This window comes from Gymnoscopelus braueri, assembly GCF_963280865.1.
Source record: "Gymnoscopelus braueri genome assembly, chromosome: 8".
NCBI lineage: Eukaryota > Metazoa > Chordata > Actinopteri > Myctophiformes > Myctophidae > Gymnoscopelus > Gymnoscopelus braueri.
The window spans coordinates 25,370,465-25,396,980 of NC_137609.1; the positions used below are offsets into that span (position 1 = coordinate 25,370,465).

Sequence of the window (26,516 nt, forward strand, 5' to 3'; positions counted from 1 at the left end):
ATGTATTAGTCTATATTTCCCCAAAGATATGTGTTTTAATACCGTCTGTGACCGAACGCCATTTCCAGCCCCAAGTTTACTTCCTGTTTACATTGAGTGTAATTCCGGCTTTCACCAGATGCGCCCCGTCACTACTGCCCATTGAGGAATACAGGGAACTTCCGACAGAATCTGACACAGACAGAATTAAAACACTTCTTTATTGAAAAATACGGACTAATACATTGCACAAAGACTCCGAAGCACTCCAACTGTATCGATATGCAAACAGCAACATATCGTATTGTTTGACTTTGTTTCGTATCGTATCGTTTTGCAATGCAAATAATCGATTTATATACTAAGTAGGCTACTTTAATTTGCTCATGAGTGGTCAAGCCCTATGGAATTTATGGAATGCATGTAAAAAAAAAAAAAAAAAGTAATACTTCCTAAGGTTAATATGAGCATCTTATCAATATTTTAAATATGTTTTTTTTGCACATGCATTCCATAAATTCCATAGGGCTAGACTAGACCACACATGGGCAAATGACATTATAAAGTTGCAACGGTACGGGCATTGCCCCTATTGAGTGTGAAAGATGAACTATTTCTAAAATAAATGAAATATTTAAGGTGTTTTTAATTTTACATTTTAGTTATAGAGGACAATTATAATGTATTAAGGCATATTTAGCCAGGGTTCCTTTTAAGACTCCTTTGTCAATAATCTGTCTCTCACACTGCAGTGCATGTCCCTGAGGATTGTAAAAAGTAAATATCTTATTTAAAACGGCAGTGGAAGTAGACACAATTAAACAAAGTACAGATAAAAAGTACTTAAGAAAAAGAGTGAGAGTGAAGTAGTTTTACTTAATTACAATAATTAGCCTTGCCACCTCTGGCAGTGGGTAGGCCTATTTTATTTGTGTGTGTTCTTGCACAATGTGCGGGTGAGGTGGCTATAAGAGGAGGCTATTCCCAATTACCCATTTTACCTCTGTATTTACTGCTTAGCAGCTGGGATTATTTGCTTTCTTCCACCTGTATATGAAATATACTGAGATTTAAGTTGGTTATTATTATTTTGTGCTGATTGCATTGGCCCCTGTTCACAGTGTGTGGGCTTATTATTGCTTCTCCTTTTACCTTTATTACAGTATTACAGCTGTAATGCTGTATTGTTGTGTTTTTTCTTTTTCCTCCTGTGTCTCTCCCCGGAATACCAAAACGCTCGCCCCAAAACACAGTCGCCCCGGGGGAAATCCGGTGGTATTCACCTGGTATTGCTAAACCTAACCTCAGTAAACTATGCCTAAACCTAACCCTATTCCTAAACCTAACCTCAGTAAAACGGTGCCAAAACCTAACCTTATTTCAAACCTTATCCTAAACAAATACAAGAATACAAGAACGGCTGGTATGCGAAAAAAATGGGGGTGAGTCTGCCGGTTACCTCTCCCCAGGTACTATCTCCCCCCTTACAGCTGCAGTGAGAGTACTGTTCACTCATCTTGTAAGGGCCTGGTAGTTAAAAACCTGTTGTGCAAGACAGGGCCAGTGGGTCAATCGATAGAGTTGAATCCAGGTTGAATCTGTGTGTTGGTTAAACAACCAGGCTAGTGCTTGAGTTGTGTGTGCACCTTAGGACCTCAATGGAAACAAGTCCTCGGGACTTTTTTGGGTTATTCTTTTAAACCAAGTGCATGGCTGTAGTCGTGCTGTTTGCATTTCTGTCTAATAAAGTATTAAATCAATCAATCAAAACCAGGAGTGGTGGCAACTCCACTTTGAAGGGAGGTTGTTTAATGTTTGTTGTGTTGTGTTTAAAAGGTGAAGTTCAGTTGTTTTGGAAGTCTTCTGTAAGTTTGCATTTGTGTTTTTCCCATGGGCTAATTTGTAATTTCTTTTTTTTTCGTTCTCTGGGATGTACACTTGTATGGTGGATAGTTTCAGGGGAATCACATTTATTTCATCTTTTTGTGGCAAGCTTTGAGCAACCTGACTACAGGTTCACATTGTTCAGCTATCTGTAGCTGTTGTTGGGTAATGCTGTTTAGTTTCAGTTCACATGAAAATGACAAAACAGTGGCCTGGCAGTTGTCGTTTTTGCAGGGGCGCCATGGGCTCCTGTGGTGGTCACCATGAATGCCCTTCTTGTTTGGGCCTGACACAAGAATTATTGGAGGCTATTGAGACACAGGCAGCTGAGCTGCCAAAATTAAGGTGACAAAATGAGCCCTCTGCCATGGACGTTATCTAAAAGGCATAAAATGTGGGCCCAAATATGTTGCTGTTGAGGTTCCGTTCCTGCTCCAGTGGAGGGAGTTTGGGCAGACATCTCTCAGTTCCTCAGTCCCAGAAAACAGTTTCTGTGTGTGGAGATTATTTGCAGATGCTCAGGAAGGCGTAGGATGGCCCTGGTGGGGTGCCTAAATTCAATAGAGGCTGCAGTGCCTGAGACAGGCTATGTCCAGTATGCTCCAGAGACTGGAAATGAAAGTACACACAAACGTACTCAAGAAAAAAAAAGAAGATCCTCAGAAACAGTATTTAAAGCTACAATCTGTAATCTTTGTCTCTCAAGACAGAGACAGTAATTGCAATCATATCTGATTCTGAACTACAATAAAGATGGCAACGCATCTACTGTCCAATCACGTGCACTGCTACTTCAAATAACTTTGATGTTGTCAACCAGGAATTCAGTGTCCTACACGACATTCGGGTGGAAATTTCTCAATGGAAGAGTAGAGAGACCACATCCAACCACTGCAGATGTGCTACATTGTATTAAAATACTCAAGCTGCTTCTATTTTTCAAAGAATCAAGAAGGTTTATTCAGCTGTGTTTTATCTTGTTTCCTGTGTCTCTCCCCCAGGTACTACCCCTCCACCCCCACCCTACAGCTGCAGTGAGTTGAATCTGCATGCTGGTTACACAATCGGGCTAGTGCTCAAGTTGTATGTGCACCTTGGTCGGTCACACTCCACTTTTGCAAATGTTCGCCTATAATGACATGGCAAAAATAGCGATGCCAGTGTTGTTAAAAAAGGTACACGTCCACTGCATAATTGCATATACCGATGTCGTGAAAAGAAAAGTCAGATATTGGCCGATATATCAGCCAGACCGATATATCGGTCAGGTTCAAGTGGAGAGTAACGAATATGTTAGCAGAAAGAACAGCCCAAGTGCACCAGGTAACACAAGGTACATGAGAGGCGGGAAGAGTGAGGTGATTTAGGTCTTTGTATGTTCTGATGTAAAATTTCAGTGCTCATAATTCATAGTCTGTGGTGGTGTCCTGGCTATTGTGAATGCGTGTAGCCGGGCTGGGGTCGGATTTGTGTTCCCCACTAGCGCTACCGTGCAATGATTTCATGATGGATGCTCTCCACTTCCTTACCCTAACCTTAACCACACCAAATAGGGCAGAGAGGATGCTTGGTTCTGTTGGCCGATAGCTAACAAAAATGAACAAAATAACGTTAATGAATTAATAATTAATTCATATTAATTCATAACGTTAATTCACAATGCATCACATTGTGATGCGTTGTGAGCTTGTAGTTCTGCTATTTCACGATTTTTCCTGAGCTTTTTGTACCTCGCTCCTGACTAACCCGTATTACAATAAAATTTTTAAACTAAGTCTTTTCAAAAACTAAAAACTAAACTAAACTGGAAACCCAGGTAAAAATTAAACTGAAATTGAAAACGAAACAAATGAAAAATTCAAAACATAACCTTCCAGGAGGGCAACTGAGACTGTGGAATAAAAACAAGGTGATTAATAGCTGTGTATCAGATACTGTGCAAATTACATATTCCCTGAGCAGATATTGTAAGCCAAATTAAAACTTAGTAGATTAGTAGATTCAGTTTATTGTGATGCCATGCTAACATCTATTAAACCTCTTATGTCCAAAAGTACATACATACAGTATACTAACTTTCTCTTTTACCCCGCATGTACCATAATTCCCACTATTCTTGCCCATTACCATCAGGCTACCCCCCAGCCCACAGTGCCCCAAACCCCCAACCCAGAGTTACTTTGCCCCCCTCCTCCCTACACCCAATCTCCCATATCTCAGCTGCCCTGCTCACTTGACAGATTGCTGAATGTGCCTGCAGTGCCTTTAGCACACCGATTTATACTTACTGCATTGTACAACAGAACATAAATTAGACATTACTCTCCCCCTCCCACATGTTTATTCACTATCTATACCATCTCATCCTGACACCATGTTTATACCTTTCATTTTGTTAAAAGGCACAGTATCATCTACCCTCTCAAGAGCTGCTTCAGCACTCATATGAGTGGACTCGATTCCCTTCTGTTCCAGGGTACATTCCACGTGAATCCCACCCTAGCTATAGGCTACAACCTCTTTTTAGTTTACTCAATTTAAATAACGTGGGGAGTATTTCTCCTTCTACACCGATCTTAGCTCTCATAAAAGCCTGTTGAATCAGAGCAGAGGACTACATTGTCCACCTTCACTTCATCAACCCAACTCATTGCCCAGAGCTCACCAAAAAATGTATTTGATGAGGCACTGGTCAAATTGTTGAACTGAAAACCTTAAAGGAGTAGTTCACCCAAAAAATGACTTATTTTCTATCAATTGCACACCCCATGAAGCCTTGAATCCATGGATTTCTTTTAGTTTTTGTCGCATTCCTAAGCTAATAATTTGATTCCTGTCTCCTACCGGAAATACACCCGGTCATCAAATTATTGGCTTAGGAATGCCACAAAAAACAAAATAAATCCCTGAATTGAAGGCTTCATGGGGTGTGCAATTGATAGAAAATAAGTAATTTTTTGGGTGAACTCCTCCTTTAAGTTCCAGTGCCCTTGCTCTGACCACGGCACCACGCCCATCTTCGAACTCAGCCTTATCGTGATCTCAACTACACAGTTTCATTACTGCACCTTGCAAGGTTGTGATGCTATTATGTTGACCAAATCTGTCCATGGACATATAAACACTACACATAGACTCACAAAATGAAAACAATACCAGCCATGCTGTTGCATCTGGAAAAAAGGTATGCCAAATTGCCAAATCCAACTTTTGGACTAATATTGGTTAATATTGCTGTAAATGGTTATATATGCAATATGGTTAATAAATGGTATTGGTTATTCCTGAGCTGAAGTGTCTAAATGAACCAGTATTTATCTGCAGGTATAAAGCTCCAATACTGACTTAAGTGCCATTGCACTTCACTTTGGATCACTTAGACAAGCTCTTAATTTTCTTGTGCCCCCATAGCCTATCCACCTCGACCTCTGGCTAGCCAGGGTGGTGCAATTGTTCAACATGTGAAAACTCCCCCATTTTGTTAATTTCCTCCATAAACATAGCCTCTTTTTTCCTTTCATTCTGCCCTGTAATCTTCCAGTGCTCATCCAGTAGGCACTTTGTGGGAACAACTTGATTCATAGTTCATCATTCTTTTATTCAGTGGTGCCTCCCCAATTTCTAAACAAAGCTGGGATTGACGAGGTGTGAAAACCCCCCCAGCACAACAATAATGCCCTTGCTTGCACCACATCTAACTGCTACAACCATGTTGAAGTAGCCGAAACATTATACATCATAAACTGAGTGTTTCTATCAGCACCCCATGTGTTCCCTGACAGACAGATGTGAACATAGTCTTACAGTATCAACTGAGATTCTGAACTCCCACTTATCAGCCCACCTCACCACCTCCGTATCCAAAGCACTTTGTACCTGCTTTGCTATATAAATTACATGTTACATTTATTGTATTTCCCAGATCTCCTCATCAACCGCAGGAAGGAAGGCTCGGGGAGAGAATTTAGACAAGTGGAAAATGGTGATTACGGAGATGTGGATGATGTCTGTAGAGAGGCAGGGAGGAGAAAGCCAAGGAGATGATGATGGAGTTGAAGAAGAAGAAGACGAGAGGGAGATGGCGGCAAACGATTAGGTAAGGCGGGTGTGGGAGGGGAAGTGAAGGAGCAGGTGATGGAGATGGAGGAGAGAGCAAGGGCCTAGCTTCCTGCTTTGAAATTGAGTCTATATAGGAAGTGACAGTTCATATAGTTTCGTTGTTTTACCCCCTGCTGGTGTCAGATTTTTTTTCTCCATTCAAGTGGGTGGGTTTTTGACTAACTTTATTTTATTACCTTAATAAACATTGTCATAAATACTATATGCTTCCAGTCGCTAGTTTAAAGTCTTCTTTCAATCATCATGATATGCGTTTTGGTAAATTAAGGTCCCATTTATTTTCAAATTGACGATAAAGTAGGGTATGCTCTAGGAGGGGCGGGATGATTTGATTGACAAGCTACACAACCGATAGAATTCATTCCCCACGCTCTTGATTGACAAGCTACCCAACCAATAGCATTCATTTAGCGATTGATTTTCGCTTTTTGGTATATATTAAAGATGGCGGATTTGAAATGGTTGAAAAATAGGCTTCATTTACGGTCTGTAGAGTCTGGGGGCGTCACTTTGTCCATCTCTTTTATACAGTCTATGGGAGAGAGAGCAGGGTGGAGGAGAGGGAAAAGAAACCTGTTCAGAATTAGATTGACTGATTTTTTTGGTTTTGACAGTCTGGAGTAGGGGAGAGAGGGGACAAAAGTAACTCCCCAAGTCACAGTAAGCTAGAGGGGTGAGACTTCTTGTGCACATGCTCAGTAGGGTCCTCTCTCTGCCTATGGAAGGATAGAATGATCATTTCTTCTCAGCAGAAGTTTTCAACAAAAAAATTATTTTGAGGTGTAAACGTATTTTTTTTAGTGTACAGTACTTTCCTTCTGCTGTCTGAAGATAAGATGTCAGCTAATTTAAACTTAGATGAATTGTATCTCTATGTTATTGGTCACAAATTAATGTCAGCAGCCTATGCTAGTATAGGTGTTTCTAGCTAGAATATGGGATTTTATCATGGTTGCACCATCGGGGGCAATTGTAACACAGTGACCGGGGTCAATTGTAATGTGTTTTCAATGCAAGCAGATTTTTTGTCTGGGATTACATACTTTTATGTTAGTAAATGAACATATTTCACTAAATGTCACTACATTTCACAGTAAAAATACATTTAAATAAAAAATAGACATACATTTGGAGAAAAAAAATGAAAAAATATATAATTTGAATAAAAATACAAACATTCGTAAGTAAAAATGTTAAATTATAAAAAATACATATTACTTAGTGATGTGCTTTTATTTGAGATAAAGCGTGTTAATATGACACGGGGGCAATTGTAACACTGTGACTCATTGCATTCAAATTAATATTTTAGTCTTGTCCTTATTAGTGAGAGCTTAAAAACTGTATTATTAATTAGGGCACATATATATGTTTCTTATAGCAAAAGATGACTAGGATATTTCAAGTTGTCTGTGAATTATGAAGGCAAATACAAAAAGTGTTACTTTTGTTTCGGGTCTCCCCTACTGCTGGTATTATTTATTACGTACTGTATCACTGCTGTCTCGTCACATTTTCATGTTTCTACCATATTTCTCTCTTTCATTATTTCCAGATCACTCATAGTGGTTTGCGGAAACAAATGACCTAATTACATCAGTCAATCTGAGGATGAGGATGGATTTTTATTTTAAAATACTGTCAAAATGCAAAGTTGGTTTGCTTTCTTCACCATTGCAAACTTATTTCTCTCTGTCTGCATGCAGTATCATAGTTTGTAACATGAATAAAAACATTGCTACACTAGTAGTATCAAAACAATTACTCCCTTTATTCAAAGTATAGATTATCTCCTAGCCTAAAACAGAGCGAACAGGAGATTAAGTAAAGTTCAATGAATTCACTAAAAATATTTGTTAATTATTTTCTATAATCTTTGATAGCTCACTTGGCTTTGAATATTTCTTTTCAGGTTTTAGTAAGGAGGTGGAATGCTGACTGAGTTACAGCGGTGAAATGTCTCATCTAGCTGACTTCATCTTCAAGATAGGAAAGGAAATCAGGGAGGTAAACATAATAGCCAAGTACCACAATACTTCATCAATACTTCAATCGGATAATCAAAAAAAGATAATAATATTAATCAAAAAATGATATTCTTATCAGGATCAGCATTACATGCATGTCAAATAAATAATGCCAAATACGGAATATTCACTACCCATCAATTATATCTAAAATGTTAAACCAAGTACAACAAAACCAGTTATTTCAAGTAACGGCTTGACATTCTAAAGTTGACCACTTCAGAGTTTATACAACATTCAGTTCTCAATAAACCATCCATGTAATGCCAATAGTCATCTCATAGTGAAATAGATGGTGTAGTGGTGGTTATAATAGTTAACATTAACAAGCTGACAACCTGGTGGTATTTGATGATATTAGTCTCCAGTACATTATAAATTATATCTTATTTTAGTGGACACTGTCTGAGCACAGCTGGCCTTAGGCATGGCAGAGACTATGTTTTGCACCCTGTCCGTCCATGTGTGTGTGTGTGTGTGTGTGTGTGTGTGTGTCCGTCGCCCCGCCCGTCTGTGAACAGCTAATCTCCGGCACTGTTGGCTTGATCACAGCGAAACTGTGCACACACTCTCCCTGGGTGCCAATTCAGAACCTCTGCCCCAAATTTCACATGGGCCTGTTATAGCACCACCAGGAGGCCGATTTTGTCCAAACATCACGCAAATCGGTACATATTATCTCTTTAGTCAAGTGATCAATACGGATCCGTCCGATTTTTCACATTCCAGCCTGATTGGCAAATTCCGAACATTGCTGGCCCACACTAACCTACCTGACCTGGCGGAGGAGACCTGTGCTGCGAGGAGCACCTTTTCTAGTTAAGTGTGCCTGCTATGCAATAGCAGTGGCACACTTGTTGCATTCCGCCATACTTAATAATACATATATGTCGCCACAAAAGTTCGGTCAGCCAAAACAGCCGCACGATTTACACTACCGCAACAATAACTACATCAAAATGTGCGGCCAGGTCGGGAATGATGTGCTCGGAAACGAATTTCCGTTTAATTAATCTTTTAATCATTATTTTGCTGCTTTGTTTCTCTACTTTTTTGGCCGCCTGAGGGGACCAAAATGCTACTCCTCCCACACGGTTGACACTGCCCCGCCAATGTATACATCAAAACGTGCGCAACGACCGGGCCGACCGGGCTAATACTTATTTCGCCGTTACGCGATACCACGGCAAAGTTATAGGCAAAGCCCCTCAGCCAACTCCTCAGCCAACTGCAGGCACACTTACATTTTCGTAGGAAATTTGTTTCTAGTTTTAATTATTTTCTTTTCAAGATTTATGAAATACATGTCCTAATATAATTTGCAATAGATATCAGATATAATAAATTTCACGCATCATATTGAGAAGTGTTTAAGCAAATCACAACGAACATACCATATTCAAAAACCAGTGGCACAATGATACACCTCATAGTCATCTACTGCTATAAAGATGTAGAACGTAATAGACTCCAAATCAGAGTTGGCTGACTGATGTTACATGCTTAGGTTCAGATAAGACAAAAATATGCAGGGGTATCTGCAGTATTTGTAGACAGACTGGGGCTGCATCATGGCTTGATTCTTCAAAATATCATTGCACTCCATGCACATTCTCTCAAAAACAGATAATGCTTCTCAAAAAATGTCTTATTAGAGTGAGTCTCTGCATCTTGTGAGAGACATTTGCACTTTCCACCCTGTGTGAGCAGGAACCTGAGCAGTACTTAAAGGTTTCATGACGTTCAGTTTTACCACACATTAAAAGTCTTTGTCATGGTCCTTCAAACGTGTATAGAAAGTTTTAACCAAAAAATCCACTCCATTGATCCATGGCAGGTGTTTTTCTCTCACATTTCTAAAGCCTTTTCAACTGCAATGAAAAAATAAATCTTTGCCTGCGGGTGTCGCTGGTGAGGGATTTTGCCTGTCAATCATCGCCTCTGCTCCGCCCCCCCCAAAGGAAAGGATAGGGGAGGGGAGGGGCGAGGAGGAGAGTGGGCGGGATTAATCGGCTGTGACCTCACTGCCGAAGGGCCAAGCTCAGATTACTTTTCAGCCTAATTATTCAGAAAACCCCAGACCACAGAAAATCCACTGAATGTTCAAAGTTCCGATTTTTTGGGTGTAATTGAGGTCATAAAACCCCCCAAAAAACATAAAAAATAAAAAAAGTGAAAATGAATGTCATAGAACCTTTAATATCATCATTCTCAATGTGAATAATAGGTTTTTATTGATATCAAATCCCTGCTCCACACACTAAACCCTGAATTGTAGCGTGAAAGGAAAAATGCAGGCTGGCTAGCTCCTATAGATAGCTTGAGGTGCAAGAAAACCATGATAAGATTCTGATGGTGGTAAAGGCTTCTTAAGTGGGAACATATCTTTTATTCCCCCCAGGAAATGGAAATTCTGGCGCCGTGTTGAAGTGTCCCGTTAGGAAGATAATCACTGTGCCCATAAGGAAGAGCAGAAGGGCGGCCCAGAAACACACCTTGTCAACCATCTTTCCAATCAGTACCCAGTTTTCAACTTCCTATTTGAAAGAGAGAAGATGAAGGAGAGAATATAAAAAAACACTATTGTATAACTTATATATTAGCTATTGAATTTGCATTTCATTTGAGATAACTTGTCTATAAGTTAAAGGGTAGCTAATTCCAAAGAAACACTTACAGATCCAAAATCGTTTTGCTGCTTTGTGCTCTCAGCAATGAAGTTACAGGCATCCACACACTCCTTTATCTCAGGTGCAGCTTTGGCCAAGCTCTTATACAAATTGGCTGTGGTGCTGATATCTATTTCATCCACTAGAGGGGGTAAGACACCAACGGTTAGATAAAGCCACACACCATTAAGCCAAATTTATACTTTGTATCAAATGTATACAGCATGCTGGTGTTGCTCACCAAAAATCAAATAAGAATTGTCGAGCAACGTTATTGTATAACAAAGTTTCGAGTAATTGTCGTCATAATAAGGTTACCAGATCATCAAAGGGCTGGAGAATGTGTGTCATTTAACATTTACAGTTTGAGGTATCAGGGCATAGTCACACCTAGCCACAGATCGCAATCAGATCTGGGAGGAATCTTTTACACATTTCTGGGAGTCCATAACTTTCAATACTTTCTACTTCTCAAAGTGTAACAGTGGTAATCATGAACATGACATACAATGCTGTGATCATATTACTATAATGATTTGTAACAGCAAAGTATTTTTTATAAGAAAAGTATGTGCAACAAAATACCAGATTGGGGCTTGACAAAAAAACAACAACAACATTGAAGTAGTTTGAGGATTATAGTTCTTACTAAATGTTCCTGAGAAACCATGCCTCTCTTTCTGTTTATCAAACAACATCTCGCTGCGTGGTTGTTTCAGGACATATTCCTCTGCTCTCTGCATCAGGCCAAAGGAGCTACGCCGACGTTCCCTCACACCATTAACCTCTGGACCCTTCTCTTCACCTTCGTCCTCCACTAGAGGGGGCATGCCCAGGAAGCGAGGCACCACCCGCAGGAAGATCTGAGGGAGTCAGAAAAGGTATGACCAGCCCATTTACCCATTAGTCCACTGGTTCTGAGAATGTGGTCAAGGGACCCCCAGGGGTCCTTGAGGAGGGTCCAGGGGGTCCCCAGCTAAATGATTGAAAGTTAGGAAAGGGCCATTTGGTTCCATTTTGGACACCCTCAGAATTAAATAGCTATGAGGATTTTACAGTTTAGATTGGGGTCCCAGAGACCCATATCAAACTGGAGGTCCTTGAAATGGAAAAGGGTGAGCATCACAGCATTAGTCCAATCACAATCATGGCTTGAATAGACCTGGTAGGGTGCAGGGGATGGGGGTTTGGGTTATCATACACATGGTGTCGGTGCATCATAGGTACGTACATGTTTGAGGCTCTGGGACATGGTGTGTGTCCGGGGATTGCGCAGGGAGAAGTTGAGCACCACAATTTGGTTGGTTGCGATAAGTGTAGTCACTGACATGACAAAGATCAGGTACCTGAGGGAGACATTAAAGGATTGAGTAGCATGAGGTCATGTGGAGTAAATAACCACGAGAACTGGACAAGCTGGGATGAGAAGGATAAAAACAATGAAGGGGTTATTATTGCAGTACGTAGAGTAGTATGTAATGTGTGAAGAACACACTCTGACTCACTTTCCAATGAGAGGCACAGAGAGAGACGTCTCAGGGACCTTCCCTGCAACAAGAATCAGGAAGACAGTCTGACCAAGCAAGACCGAGATGGACACAGTCAGCTTCTGTCCCCCAGCTGTGAAGGGCACAATAGAGTCACAGGGACTGAGAGAGTTAGTGCATTCTCACCAAACATATTCAGCACAGATAAGTCCATGTGTATCAAAAGCTATGTAATATAGTATGAAATAGTTATTTGATACACTTTGGAATAATTTGCTTCGCAGTTATCATAGCTATTATTTCTTTAATGTCGTTGCTGTCGGGCAGAAACGTTCTATCTACATATTTCAACTTTTTAATCTTTTTTCATAAATGAATGCCCTACTTCATCATACAAGTGTCGCTCAAAAGTAGTGAAAATAGCAGATGTGACGTGTTGTGAGCTCACTATTTTAAAATAATTTATAAAAGGACATACAAGGTTCCCAACCGGCAGCAGTGATATGAAGAGTGATTTTTGTTACATGCAATCTGTAACAATGTAGCAAGATTATTATTATTATTATTATTATTATTATTATTATTATTATTATTATTGTTATTATTATTATTATTATTATTATCATAATTTGTATATTATTGTTGTAGTTGTTGTTACTGTTTTGTGGGATGGCACTACAGACCCTGAGCTGGTAGGAAACAGGCTAGGACGACCAGGGAGGAGGTGAGGGAGCAGGGCAGGATGACATTGATGATCCAAAAAAGAGGCTTCCTCTGGATGACCAGGTTGAAGGAGATCTCCTGATACTCCAGCTCGTCAGGAGAGTAGCGTGGGTTGATCAGCTTCCTCCCCGGACGATGCACAATGGCCCACTCACCGTTCTCTAGGGGATCACCACAGAATACCAGTCTATAGACGAGCGACACATACAGAGCTATGATGCAGAATGTAAACATTTCATTTAACTATGGTCTACCTGACGTCCCTATTTTGGGCATGTCATTCTGAATCTAGGCGAACCTTTCCCCAAGTAAAAACAAATTGCATATCTACTCTTGTGAGCTTTTAGATCTTGTAGGCTTTTTTTCTCTATTCGTCGTAACAAAGTAATAAATAATAGGCTTAAGTGGTTGGGTAGGGTAAGTGTTAAATAGCTCTATATTCTGATAGTCCTCATTGCTATAGAGTGTTTGTTCAGTAAAAGGAGTCTCCCGTGTCTCTCCAGCTCTTTATCAAACAGAAAATGCATTTTCAGTGCTCTCTTCTGATTGGCTTAAATTTTGTCACCTACGTGAAAATGTACTATATTCTGTTTACTGAAGAGCTGGAGAGACCCCTGTGACCGAAGAAACGCTCTATAGCAATGATTACTATCAGAATATAGTACTTTAACCTTTTTAACAAAAAACTAAAACATATATATATATATATCACTTACCCTACCTTTAACTTTGAATTTTCTGCAAGTGTGTATACAGTAAAATCTTTGATGTTCATTCAAAGGTAGGGTGAATGATATTTTGTTGTTAAAATAAGTGTTAAATACTGTAGCTCTATATTCTGCTACTACTCATTGCTATAGAGTGTTTGTTCAGTGACAGGATGCTCGATGTCTCTCCAGCTCTTTAGTAAACAGAAAATGCCTTTTTTTAAATTGTTATTTTATCGGGATACCACTTTGATCCAATCAGTATAGAGAACTCAGGCAGGATACAGATTAAACAAGTGAAATTAGAAGTGATGGAAAGTAGATATAGCTAAATCCGGCATGTTTACACTTACTCACCTGCATGTATTACAGAATGTCATAGTGTTCATTAATATGCACTGTCCCCACCAAATAAATAAGTAAAGTGATGAGACAAAGAAAGGAGCAGACAAAATTGGAACTGGAACACTATAAAATTAAGTTGATAAATGGGTACTCTCTCCTAATTGGCTGAAATTGACAACCCACCTGAACATGTATTTTCTGTTTATTAAAAAGCTGGAGAGTCGGGGAGACCTGTGTTACTGAACAAACACTATAGCAATGATTATTACTATTGGACCATAATGCTTTAACATTTTAACGAAAAGTGTTTCGTTTTAACCAAAGAATATCACTTGCCCTACCTTTAACCTTGAGAGTGTACAAATGTAACCAAATGGACCAATAAGGGTCCACGTACAGTACCTGTGAAGGCTGCAGGGTCAATATCTACCCACTCTATCGTTTGCCCTGTCTCATCAATAGCCAAGATGAGGTCCACTTCATTAGCGCTGTATGTCTGGGACCTGGAGTGGACAGCAGAAGCCATGGGATATATAATATCATATGCATTCCCTAATATGTTCAATGATGTTATCATATCATACCTGAATACCATGGTGCAGTTTTGCCAATCAAAGGGGAAGAAGGTGATCTCAATGGAACAAGTGCTGCGATAGATGGCAGGAGGCAGCCAGTACATCCAACCCTCGTTAGTGATCAACACGTTGGCATAGTATGTAACATCAAATTTACCATCGATGCTACAGAAACGGCAAAGAGACGAAGAGATGGTTAAGATCCCAGAGACTTAACACAGGAACCGAAAAGACACCTGATATGGGGACATGGCAAGCAAGGGTAAGAGGCAGGATCACCCCCCTCCTGAAATGGCTTACTTGTTCTCAAGGACAATGTCAGGGAGCCACACAGTGCTGGGAGGCACACGAATAACTTCAATGCCATAATAATCTGTTTTGTTCCATGTGAGGCGATAATCGGTCCATTGCTTTGGGTGTAAGGTTAAAGAAGAGTCAATGGGACAATGCAGAGAGATGAATAAGTGAGAGAATTTGAGGTAATTAAACATGTAAACTTTGTGGGAGAATAGGAGAGTTGCCAAGAGAACAACAAAAGAACTCACAATCTCAATCCAGACATTGGTCGTTAAAGTCTCTTCCTTTTCGTTCTGTAGGATATGTGAAACAATATATGAACGTAAACAAAGAGCAGAACTGGAGTCATGCCGACATTATATCCAGTACTTGATTGTTGATTCTGTCCATCTATGGGAATGCATGCTCCATAAAGCATTCTATATGTATTTGAATTGTATAGTTATTATACTATCAACTACACCCATGAGACATTAAGTACACATGAACCCGGTCCAGTTTTACACATTCCGAGTTAAATTATAACTACATTTTTTGTTCCTAATGTGAAGTATTAGTAGTGGGTTCTCTCACCAGGGAGATTAGATTGGTGAGGGTCATTTTGAGTTGGACCTGAAGCTTTTCTTCAGGCTGCTTTACCGGGCGAATATTCTTGTTGTAACGACCGAACAGGTGACTGATCAACTCTTTTTCCTCGTTACAGCCCACTGCATGGAGAATAAGACGAGAGAGAAGGATTTCATGTTTGAAAGGCACCTATAGTAGACACATTAGGCCTATTCTATGAATTATACAGGTGTAATAAAAACTATTATCTGACCTCCTCCAGCTACATAGTCATATCACAGTGTTTTGAAGAAATGCTCCAAACTGTACAAATCATGCCATGATTATTCTAACAATGTAGGCTACATTCTTGGTGCTGGTGTCAACATTTCTGAGGAGGCATGACATATAGAAATATCCCTCCTGTATATAAATCTTAAGAGTTTGGCAAGTGGATGTTACAGAATAAACACAGTGTGTCGTAGGAGGACGTGCAAAGAGTTTTGATTCAAGCCCCTAATCAGTGCGCGTACTTACCATTTATAACGAAAGTCCCCAAAGTACTTAAAACCAAAAATGTCCAAAATGAACGGCTTGCCATTGCTGTGCTCTCTTCTTGTGTTTACAGTTTTTGTTATTCCTTCAGATTGTGCACGTATGAAAGTAAGAAAGAAAGGCAGAGGTTATTTCCGAATGGCTTGTCGGCGTCCCCCCCCCCCCCGACCTGCTCCCCCAGCTGTCGTTCCCCATGGCTCGGATTACACAGCAGCCGGGAAGTGCTAAACTTGATCTTAAAGTCACACTCAGGCCGTTCACAATAATCATCATTATCATTAGGCACTGGCAATTAAATGGACCATGAAGACATTTCTGCTTTCAAAAAGCACTCCAATCACATGCAAACTGAGAGCTAAGCTCTGAATGTCTTGAAAGTCACTATATGATATTATGACATGGCCCACTAAAAACATTTGGCCATACATTCTTCAAAGTGTGTGTGTGTGTGTGTGTGTGTGTGTGTGTGTGTGTGTGTGTGTGTGTGTGTGTGTGTGTGTGTGTGTGTGAGCGAGCGAGAGAGAGAGAGTGGGGGGAGAGAGGGAGAGAGAGAATACTTTTGAGTGCAGCTGAACAAGGTGAACAGGTGACAGCGTACGATGTGTCCAGAGTATTATTACATTCATCAGTGCCACTTGTTGCTTGCACAGCAGGTCTTCAGCGACGCAGTGAGTATCGAGTCGATTTGGGTTGGAGGTTTTTTGGTAGGCTACTAAAGAAAGTGTGTGTGTGTGTGTGTGTGTGTGTGTGTGTGTGTGTGTGTGTGTGTGTGTGTGTGTGTGTGTGTGTGCGTGCGTGCGTGCGTGCGTGCGTGCGTGCGTGCGTGTGCGCGCGCGTGTGTGTGCGAGCGTGTGTATGCGCGCGTGCGTGCGAGAGAGAGAATGAACAAATTAATTTATATTTTTGTGCCTTGTCTTTAGACCCATCCCTTACGAGATTAAAAGACACCAACAACATGATTATACAATGTTACAATCACTGTGTGTGTGTGTGTGTGTGTGTGTGTGTGTGTGTGTGTGTGTGTGTGTGTGTGTGTGTGTGTGTGTGTGTAACAAGGGGAGCAGACTAGTAGGCTATTGGGAATGTGCAAAGTGAGTTCCACAGTCTGTGATGCATTTCTAAATATACAGATAGCGTAGGAGAGATGAGCTCCTAGTAACAAGTAACAAGACCCCAGAAGGCCTCATTGCCCATGGTCAGTTAGAGCTTAATAACACCAGCAGGGTGTAGCAAGGCTAAACACATGAAAACGTCAGAATGGCACTGGCACTACTGTAGGAAGTGTGTCTCATGCATTGTATATACTGTATGAACTTTGAATACTGTCAATAGATCAGAACGATCTGTGTGCTTTAGGTTAGATTACAAATTTACAATCTAGATATTATAATGAATACAAACGTTTTGTTTACTTTATCAAAGTAATGTTACCTGATTAACCCTGAATTGATACATTTGGTATTCCTTTCTAAATAAATGCTTGAAATCAGGATAGTGTATAATATGCACACCATAAAAACGGAGTAAACGTTTTACTGTAAATAATCATGTTCTCAAATCAATATAAAGGTTGTCATGACATGTCAGAGAGCATCTTATCTAAATTACCACCTTGCAGTCTTTGCAGACCTTTGCCCGCAAGATTTTCAAGCGCAACCCTTTGGATAACATTTGGTTTAGTAACTGAAATCTAATGGCAATATTTACAGTTACATTTATTTTACAATGTAACCCCATTTCATTATTAGATGAAATCTGTCACCTCCCATTCCTGTATGTAGGTTAAAGATGCAATCTGGAAGTTATTTTACTTAATAAAATATATATTTTTTTATGTTAATACAATATAATGAGCACATATGCTGTGGTTGGAGGTGGTCTCATTACTCATTCATTAAGAAATGTAGACCCTGGTGTTGGGTAGGACACCTACTGGTTAACCAGCAGTATTACCTGAAGCTCATAATATCTCCCCTGACCAAGCGGTCTTTTGGATGAGTGGAAGAAATGTTAGAATCCAGAGTAGGGCATAAAAGTTATGGATTGCAGATACAAATAATGAAATTTTTTCCATATTTTTCAATTTAATAGTTATACATTTATAGTCATATGAATGAGCTAATGTTTAACTCAACAGCAGTGGATAAATTAATCCACACCTAAAACCAATTAATTGGGCTGCCGAGTCCATCCATATGCAAATCAGAGATGCATAATACCCTGTAGCTGCCTCAGCCAAGTATTCGGCTCCACAATTTATTCAGCAAGTCTTCAGGAACACTTGCTGAAGGGGCCCAGCAGGGCCAAAACCTAAGTAAAGGAGTTTTATATAATTATATTTGTATATCAAACATAAAAAGTGTACTCGTCGGAGCACATATCTCCACCAGGCCTGCTCACCTACCCAGGGTCTTGTCAGTCATGGGGTAATATCGCATAGCCAGACCCTTCTAAGCTCTGCCTACTCTCCACCTCTTTCTCAGGCGGAGTAGGCGGAGCTGTGAAGGGTCTGGCAAATATGCGAGACAAGTCATGGGGTACAACCGTCAGAACATAAGGAAGCTGCGGGAATGGGTCGGTTGGGTCATGATCCAATGAATCGGGGAAAGATTGCACGACCTATGGTTCAAGAGTTATTGGCCAAAGCATGAAGTGGCCTGTTATAGCACCATGAGGCTGATTTGAAATTGTGTGGGAGTGTGCGTGCAAAGTTTCACGGTGATCGTTCCAGTGGTGATTAGTTCTTCATCAACACACACAGAGACACACACACACACAGACTAGGGCTGAAAAACATAATCTCTGCTATTGTCAATTGTTACTCAATTATCACTGCCTTCTGGCCATGTTTTGTGACAAGTCACATCTTCTTAAAATGCACAGATTGTTGTCCAGCTAGAAAATACTTTCTCAGTTCGCTAATGCATTCAAAAATCACAAGTAAACTTTCAAAGAGCAAGCAGCTGGATATCTCTTTTAACCTTTTCTTAATCATGAATCATTTAGAGCAGGGGTCTTCAACAGGGGGTCCGGGACCCCTAGGGGGTCCTCAGAGTTACTACAGGGGGGTCACCAAATCTGTGTATGATAGGATTATTCTTTTTACATTAACCACTTGAACCCCAGCATCCCTATTCTAAGGGAAACAGCCAAAAATAGCAGATCTACAAGCTCACAATACTGTGAGCTTGTAGATCGGCTTTTCGGAGAGGTTTGGTGTAAAGAGCAGACCAAGTACAGAATCAAAGGTCAAGTTTACTATTGAGGATTTAAGTGTCTGAAAACACACATGAACAAAAATGCATTCATCTACAGTCACAACACTGATGATAGTGCTGTCAAACAAGTCTATGAAGCTATATGAAATCTATGACAATGTTTAATCTGCAACACAATTTTATTACAGGCTATGTAGTGGGGGTCCCTGCTTCATCTCTTTCTCAGCTCCTCAGGGTCCTTGGCCTGAAAAATGTTGAAGACCCCAGATTTAGAGAGTCTGGACATTGTTTTGTTACAGTAGCAACGCCCCGCTTCACAAATACAAATAGACACCTTCGCTCCGGGGAGCTTCCACTACCACAGTCCTCTATTGAGCAGCTACATTGAAGTAAAGGAGATTGAATGCCTCTCTTAAGGGTGCCTCAATTAAAGTTGTAGTAAAAGCATACCTCATTCAATTTCCCAGAGTTTGCCAGCGTGTGCAGGTGTTTGAACTGTGCTACAACACAGGTTTTCAACGTGGGCTTGGGGGGGGGGGGGGAATTGCAAAGGAGAGGACAAATAAAATATAAAACAAGTAATCAATTCATATTTAAAAAAAATATATATATATATTGATTGAATACTTTATTAACAAGATTGTTAACATTACAGGTAGTACAATTCTTAGAATTATTGTGCCAGTTTAACCACTTTCAACATGGCATCCCTATTTTTTGGGCATGTCATTATTGTCAAAACTCAAATAAAAACATAGTGGAAAATAGCCTACTGGTATTTACAAGCATTTCGCAATAGGGAAGCTGCAGTGGTAACGTCCTTGGCATGGAAAAGTGTGGGAACCCCTGTGCTACAGTAGGTATACTAGTGACACAGTAACTGTGTGTTCTGCTGACTCTGCTGAGATAAGACTTCTGAAAGTTTTACAACTTTCACTTTTAATACACATTTGGTCAGTAGGGCTGAATACGATGACACTACTTCTGATCATTCATTAATCTCATTATGATTCTGATTAAAAAAAAATTTAGCATGTGAAAAAACAACAACAAATTGATCAAAAATGTACATTAAATAATTGAAGCTGCAATACATGAAGCTAACGGTTTCACTTAAAAGTGGTGTGGTAGTAAGGCCAATTCTTGTTTTCTCTCTCTCTGTGTAAAAATGGATTTTGCAGCGTGGGACTGCCAAATGCATGCTGCTATGGAATATTTGAGTACTATTTTAGTACATGACCATCAGGTTGAGTGCTGCTTCAATTTAAATGCGAACAGATGTTACTATTACTAAAAAATGTTTTTGACATGCTTTGATTTATGTGACACCAACTTTAACCCGTTCTTATCGTAAGGGATTAGAACAGATGTCTGGGTTTGGGTTCATAGAGTTTTTGTGGGGTTGGAGTTCATAGAGCTTTGTGGGGCCAGACATTTCAAGTATTCCAAAAAGTGTCACATGCTTTCACAAGGTTCCCATCTATCTCCCCTCTCAGCCACTGCCTATTTTCAAATTCTGTCTTCCATTGGTTGCACTGAATAAGAGCCTCATGACCAGCCCCTCCTTTCCTAATGAATTCCCTTGCTTTCATTTTCCCGCTCCTCTGCCGAGAATACCATTGTTGGATCTCTCATGGTGAGCACATGTCCCGAGTGTGGGGTTCAATAGTCTCTTCCCCTCCCCCACAGCCCTGGCAGTAAACTCTATTAGACATGATCATGTCCGAAAGAGAAACATCCTTTATTCTCCACGCCATTCTTTCAGCTTTAACAAACCTCAGACTTCAGACAAATTTTGCCAGGACTTACCACACAGGCAAACTCTTTTATTAGGAACGAAGGCAAGATAGTCACACAAAAAAAGAAAAAGAAGGGAGAAATAGTTTTGTTATCTATTTTTTTATGTTTATGTTTATTTATACAGAGGTAAACAGCTGTCATCTTTGACAGAGCTTTGATCCTTGAACCATCACAGCCATGAGAGGGCTTGGTTCACTTGGTCTTAAAGTTTTCAGATCACATCTCTGTTTAATCAAAGTAATGACAAAGTAGAGAATGGAGGCAGTGTGTTTTTCCCTGACCCACTTTTAAATCAATACAGAAGTTTAGATCGTCTTGACTTTGTAACTTTGGCTTGTGACATGGATGACAAACATCATGTGTGACGGAAAGCCGGTCATCAATCATCAATCTGTTTAAATATAGGATGATTTTACAGCTTTCTCCTTTCATGCTCTCAAATGCCTCTATAAGTTGAGGAATTTAGATTCAGATAGGTGTTGTTTATGATGGTTGTGGGGTTTGGTGATGGTGATAGTGAGTGAGTGAGTGAATGAGTGAGTGAGTGTGTGTGGGTGTGTGTGAGTGAGGCAGAGAAGGGAGGGACTGTGGGAGGAGGGGACATACATAGGTCCAGTGTTTACTTGAGCCAGACAGGAGTATAGCTCACACTGTATATAGAAGATGGGTTTGTGGGAACAGGGTTACTGGCGGACGTGCTGCAAAGACTTGTTTTTATCAGCCACTGACCACTGCTGATCTCTGGACTCTCTCATATTGAGCAACAACAGCAAGAGTGGCAATTCAGAAAGTTTTGAGAGACAGAGCAGGGGGATCGACAGAAGCAACTGACAGACTGGCAAGAGAGAGAGAGACTATATAAAACAGCGATTGGAAAAAAAAGTCAAGGATTGATAGCGCTACTGACCTGGCGTTGGCTGCTTGAATCAGAAGCATGGTGGTGGTGCAGGGGAGGAGAGAGTGACTTTTTAGTTGAGGTTTTGGGGAGGGGTATGAATGACTTGAGGGGACAGGAGGGGGGTTGAAGGCAGGGGACCAATAGAGGAGTGATTGTGGTGACGACCGGTGCGAGGGGGGACAAGGACTCATGTGAAACACAGTGGGATCAATAGATTAAAGCTGGCTGACACAAGACAGGAGGAAAAAGGACTGGGCTTCAGCATGGGGGTAAAGAGCAAGGCTGTGGTAGCCATCATAGTTCTACTGCTGTTCCTTGGCTCAATGTGGCTCCGTGAGTATTCACTTCTTGCCAACACTCTTCCGTGTGTGTGTGTGTGTGTGTGTGTGTGTGTGTGTGTGTGTGTGTGTGTGTGTGTGTGTGTGTGTGTGTGTGTGTGTGTGTGAGGCTTTATGATACTAATAATCCACACAAGCCTCTCTTGTTTGGAATGCATAGGCTTTAGGTCAGGAATGTGTCACATGGTGAAGTGGCTGCAGAATCAAGCATGGTGGTGATACTCCCTTTTTTGCACTTTTATACTGACGTCCATGCTGCTCTTTTCTATTGTTTTATAGGGTTTGTGTCTATGAAGATTCAGCAGTGACTTTGCTTGTGTTGTAACTAGCCTAAATGCAGACCAAGTGAACATGAGTTAATGTTTCCAGACTAAGCTGGCAGTAATGCCAGTGTTGGCTATGGTGCACTACAGCTCTACTTGTGATTTCAGCCATTACATTGTAAAGATTAGAGATCTTAGGTTAGGATGGGTTAGGATGGCCATAGTGCATGTCGATAGCTCTATCAACATGCACTATGCACATCTTAGGCTAGAGTGATTATCTGGTTGCCACAAGATAGCAACCCCATTGGTTAGATAAAGTTTATTTGATTTAAGATATTTTTAGTTTTAGTGGGTAAATGGTAGGTTTATGGAACTATATACAGTATAAGCTATCTAGTCATCATACCCAGTGCTTGAGATGGTCAACTGAGGTCCCATAGCCTGCTGTGTCAGTATCTGCATTAAGATATCACTTAGGCATACTCAAGCATTCTCCCTGATCCTGACAAAAGGCCATTTGTTCGTTTTTTTTTAGAAAGCCTGTGTCCTCTAAATGCATTAAAATCCAGTAGGAATATTCTATTTTCTTTTCTTTTGCAAATTTCAGGTTTCCAGTGAATGATCTGTATGATAGGTCACTGATGCTGTTAGTCAGTGTTGTGATTTAGAATCCTCTAGTTGGATGTTGTCACTACCCTTCTGCAAGCAAGCATGAGCTCTGAGAACAAGATGACACCAAGGCAGCGTCACACGACGTGTTCCGAAATGTGTTAAGCACACACAGAGAATATACAGCGTACATTTGCACACGCCATATTAAATGGCCTAAGATATGTATGTCATGACTGATATAGAAGGAGGCAAGATAGGATATGAATCGGAGTAGATTGAAAACATGGTGTTCCAACAGGCAGATTGATTGATTGATTGATTGATGTACTTTATTTAGTAAGACATGAGAACAGTACATGACAGTACATAACAGTACATGGAAGTACAAATTCACAATACAAGGTCTACTAAACTGGAAATCTCATTAAGCACTGAGCTTGTTTAAGATGAGAACCCCATGCACACAAATCATGATGACATATAAGAGACAGACAGATATACACACTACTATACAGAATGTCATACAATCAGTTTACAGGTTACTGGTATGAAGAGTGAAAAATATGTACAAAAGAAGAAAGAGAGAGGGGGGGGGGTAGGGGGGTAGGTTAGGTTAGGACATGGGGTAGGTTAGGACTTGGACAGGGGCCAAATGATAGTTGTATATAGTTGGGCCTGCAGTATCTTGATAAAGGAGTACACATTGTGTCAGAAACATATTTATCTATATGCTTACATCATTGAAGTATAGTTATACGATTATGTACAGATATACTTACTGGGATGTGGGTCAAGCGTCGTACATAGATAATTACAGTCAGTCATTTATGAAAGAAGATATTCAAAGACATTTCGATTTATTGGAATAGTGAGGCAGAGGATTATCTGTCACAAGGAATGTCCCATGATCCATGGAAACAGGGACAACTTAAGACAACCAAGTACCTCCCAAGCATTTGAGAATGTTTAACCACTTGGACCCTAGCGTCCTTATTCTGGGAGTAACATTTGTAACAAGGGATTTTGTATAGACAGGGAAACAGAGCAGGCTTAGTATAAAGGGGTTAAGTGTTTAAAAATCAAACAAAATATTTGCTTATGGATAAGATTCCTATGTAATTTACTCAGCTTTTATACATTGTAATTGTTCCTTCCACACACATGGGCTGCCACCAATTGAAAAGTTCGGGACTTTATTCTGTTTTACCCCTGATTGTTTTTAACTGATTTTTACAGTATATAGACTTGCGTTTTATGCAATAAAAAAGTTTTAATATGCAGACATGTTTTATTATGATGAAGCTTGTAATTTTAGTATGGGCCTGGGCTCCATATTCTGCATTTGTTTTTTTCTCAGATTTAGATTTACAACCTTAATGTAGTCTAGAGGCTGAGTAACATGTGAAGTACCACAAACAAATAACAGAAAAAGGTATTAACATTTATTACCAAATGAAGGATTACAGAAATTGAACTGAAAACTAAATGGGGAAAGCATAAATCAGGTAGGCCAAAACTACTAACATTAAACTAAAAGGAATGGAACTAAACTACATCAACCCAAACAAAAATAACAATCTAACCTCCCTCACTAAACAAACAGTCAAAATGGGAATTAAAAGAAATGGCAGCACACCCCTACCAAGCTTTATTCCCTTGTCCTCACTTTAAACACGGTATTAAAGCTACCTTAAGCACCAAGCATAAGATATGGCACACAGCCTACAGACACAGCAACGTGGAATGAACGCTAGCTCCAAAAAGGGTTCAGCACATTGGAGGTGATGGATGGCTTAAGGGCTGATAAGGAGTTTCACCCAGGATTTTATGCTGGCTGGTTAATTGAGAAATGAAGCCCAGGTGTGTCTCCAGACCAATCTCCACTCCACCCTCCAATTACCAAGGGGCACTGAAAACACCCATGACGCTTGTATACAAGCGTCATGGTGCCGAGTCCCCCTGGTCTAAAGTTGTGTTCGATTTTTTCACATTGCCATCTCTCACATAAACATAAACGTTCAGATTTCAAATATAAAGTGCTTACCACCGAGCCACGGATGTTACAAGGCGACGCGAACCGCGATAAGTACTCGTATCTCCCGTATTGTTCAATAAAAAGCATTTTAATCCCATCGCCGGCCATTTTCTTTTTTCTTTTTGTAATGTATCAGAGTGCAATACACCTCCCAACCATTAGTGTCGCATGGTTGGAAGCATCAGAGAAAATCTGGAGAAAATGGCCGGCGATCGGACTAAAATGCTTTTTATTGAACAATACGAGAGATACGGGTACTTAACGTGGTTCGCGTCGCCTTGTAACATCCGTGGCTAAGCACTTTATATTTGAAATCTGAACGTTTATGTTTATGTGAGAGATGGCAATGTGAAAAAATCGAACACAACTTTAGACCAGGGGGACTCGGCACCATGACTGTCATGGTATGACAGTCATGTTTCAGGGCTATGAAAACACCCAGAGAGGGTTAAAACAGAGACAGACTGCAGCCCCATAGGGCCATAACAATCTTCAAGAAATTAAAATTACGATATAGACAGGACAAAAAAGACAAAATAAGAAATTGACCACCCCCACTCAGTTATAGACTTATATAGAAGTGTATATATAGAAATGGTATAATTGTATTTTGAAAAACATAAATATTTTCCCCTAATAACCATAGAAAAGTCATTTTGTTCTATTCGAAACGTATTGTGATTAACAATGCATTCTCTGAGTCTGGAAACCACAAATATCACAAGACTTCGGGTATGCTATTGCCAGGAACACTAAACCTTTTTGCACTTCAGACTGCCTGGCACTAAATCACTCTGTGGTGCTAGGAATGACATGGTTGACCAAAGGAGTATTTGTACAGAATCCACATCCTTTTTGACATTATGATCTATTCATCATATCGTCACTGTCGGGCAGAAAACTTGTATCTCCATATTTGATCTTTTTATGGGTTTTCATATATTATGCCCTATTTTATACAGTGTGTTGTCATGCAAAAGTAGCTCATAGCCGTTCTACAAGATCTACACTTTTATTTGTATTTCAAAGTTCAAAGTGGTTATGTCTGTGGGTTTTATGAATATTTAATCAATGAAAAGTATTAATAAGAGCTTATGACTAAATAATACAGAGGATTCATTTGAACACAGGTTCTTTTTTAATTTCCTGAAATGTTTCAGCAGCATCGTTATCAAAAGTATGTTCTGTAAAATAACGTAATAATCTACTCAAAAATCTAATCTGACTTTGTAATCTAATTGCATTTATTGCATCCCAAAGAGCAAACCATAGAGGGTTCTTGTGTCATCTTTAGGGTTTTTTCTTTTCTTTTAAGATAAAATAATGAATTTGCATCGCTCTCACTCCTCTCTCTCTTTCTCTCTCATTGATGTTAAATCGCAGAGGGAGGTTTGGACTACCACTGGGATACTTGTTTGAAAAGTTATAATCAGTTA

The 26,516-nt window shown here is 40.1% G+C and overlaps 2 protein-coding genes across 3 annotated transcripts in view; one reads left to right on the top strand and one right to left on the bottom strand.

Moving 5' to 3' along the window:
• Positions 1-10,226: 10,226 nt before the first annotated feature.
• On the bottom strand, positions 10,227-16,072 carry chrne (cholinergic receptor, nicotinic, epsilon). Of its 2 annotated transcripts, XM_080435373.1 has the most exons (12): positions 15,896-16,072; positions 15,386-15,519; positions 15,061-15,105; positions 14,816-14,925; positions 14,525-14,680; positions 14,343-14,443; positions 12,849-13,049; positions 12,184-12,298; positions 11,910-12,024; positions 11,328-11,541; positions 10,687-10,820; positions 10,227-10,546 (listed from the first exon to the last, which is right to left on the bottom strand). In XM_080435373.1, the coding sequence occupies exons 1-12, from the start codon at positions 15,957-15,959 to the stop codon at positions 10,379-10,381; spliced, it is 1,557 nt and encodes a 518-aa protein (XP_080291499.1). In that variant the 5' UTR covers positions 15,960-16,072; the 3' UTR covers positions 10,227-10,378. The 2 variants fall into 2 exon arrangements, with proteins under 2 accessions (XP_080291499.1, XP_080291498.1); XM_080435372.1 differs by having other exon boundaries at positions 14,816-15,105.
• Positions 16,073-22,055: 5,983 nt separating this feature from the next.
• The window catches only part of gltpd2b (glycolipid transfer protein domain containing 2b), a 7,607-nt gene continuing 3,146 nt past the window's right edge, over positions 22,056-26,516 (top strand). Inside the window, exons 1-2 of the mRNA XM_080435374.1 lie at positions 22,056-22,162; positions 26,464-26,516. The exon at positions 26,464-26,516 is cut by the window's right edge and continues 6 nt beyond it. Of these exons, the coding sequence (XP_080291500.1) occupies positions 22,093-22,162; positions 26,464-26,516 (123 nt within the window). The 5' untranslated portion in view covers positions 22,056-22,092. The remainder of the gene's footprint in view (positions 22,163-26,463) is intronic.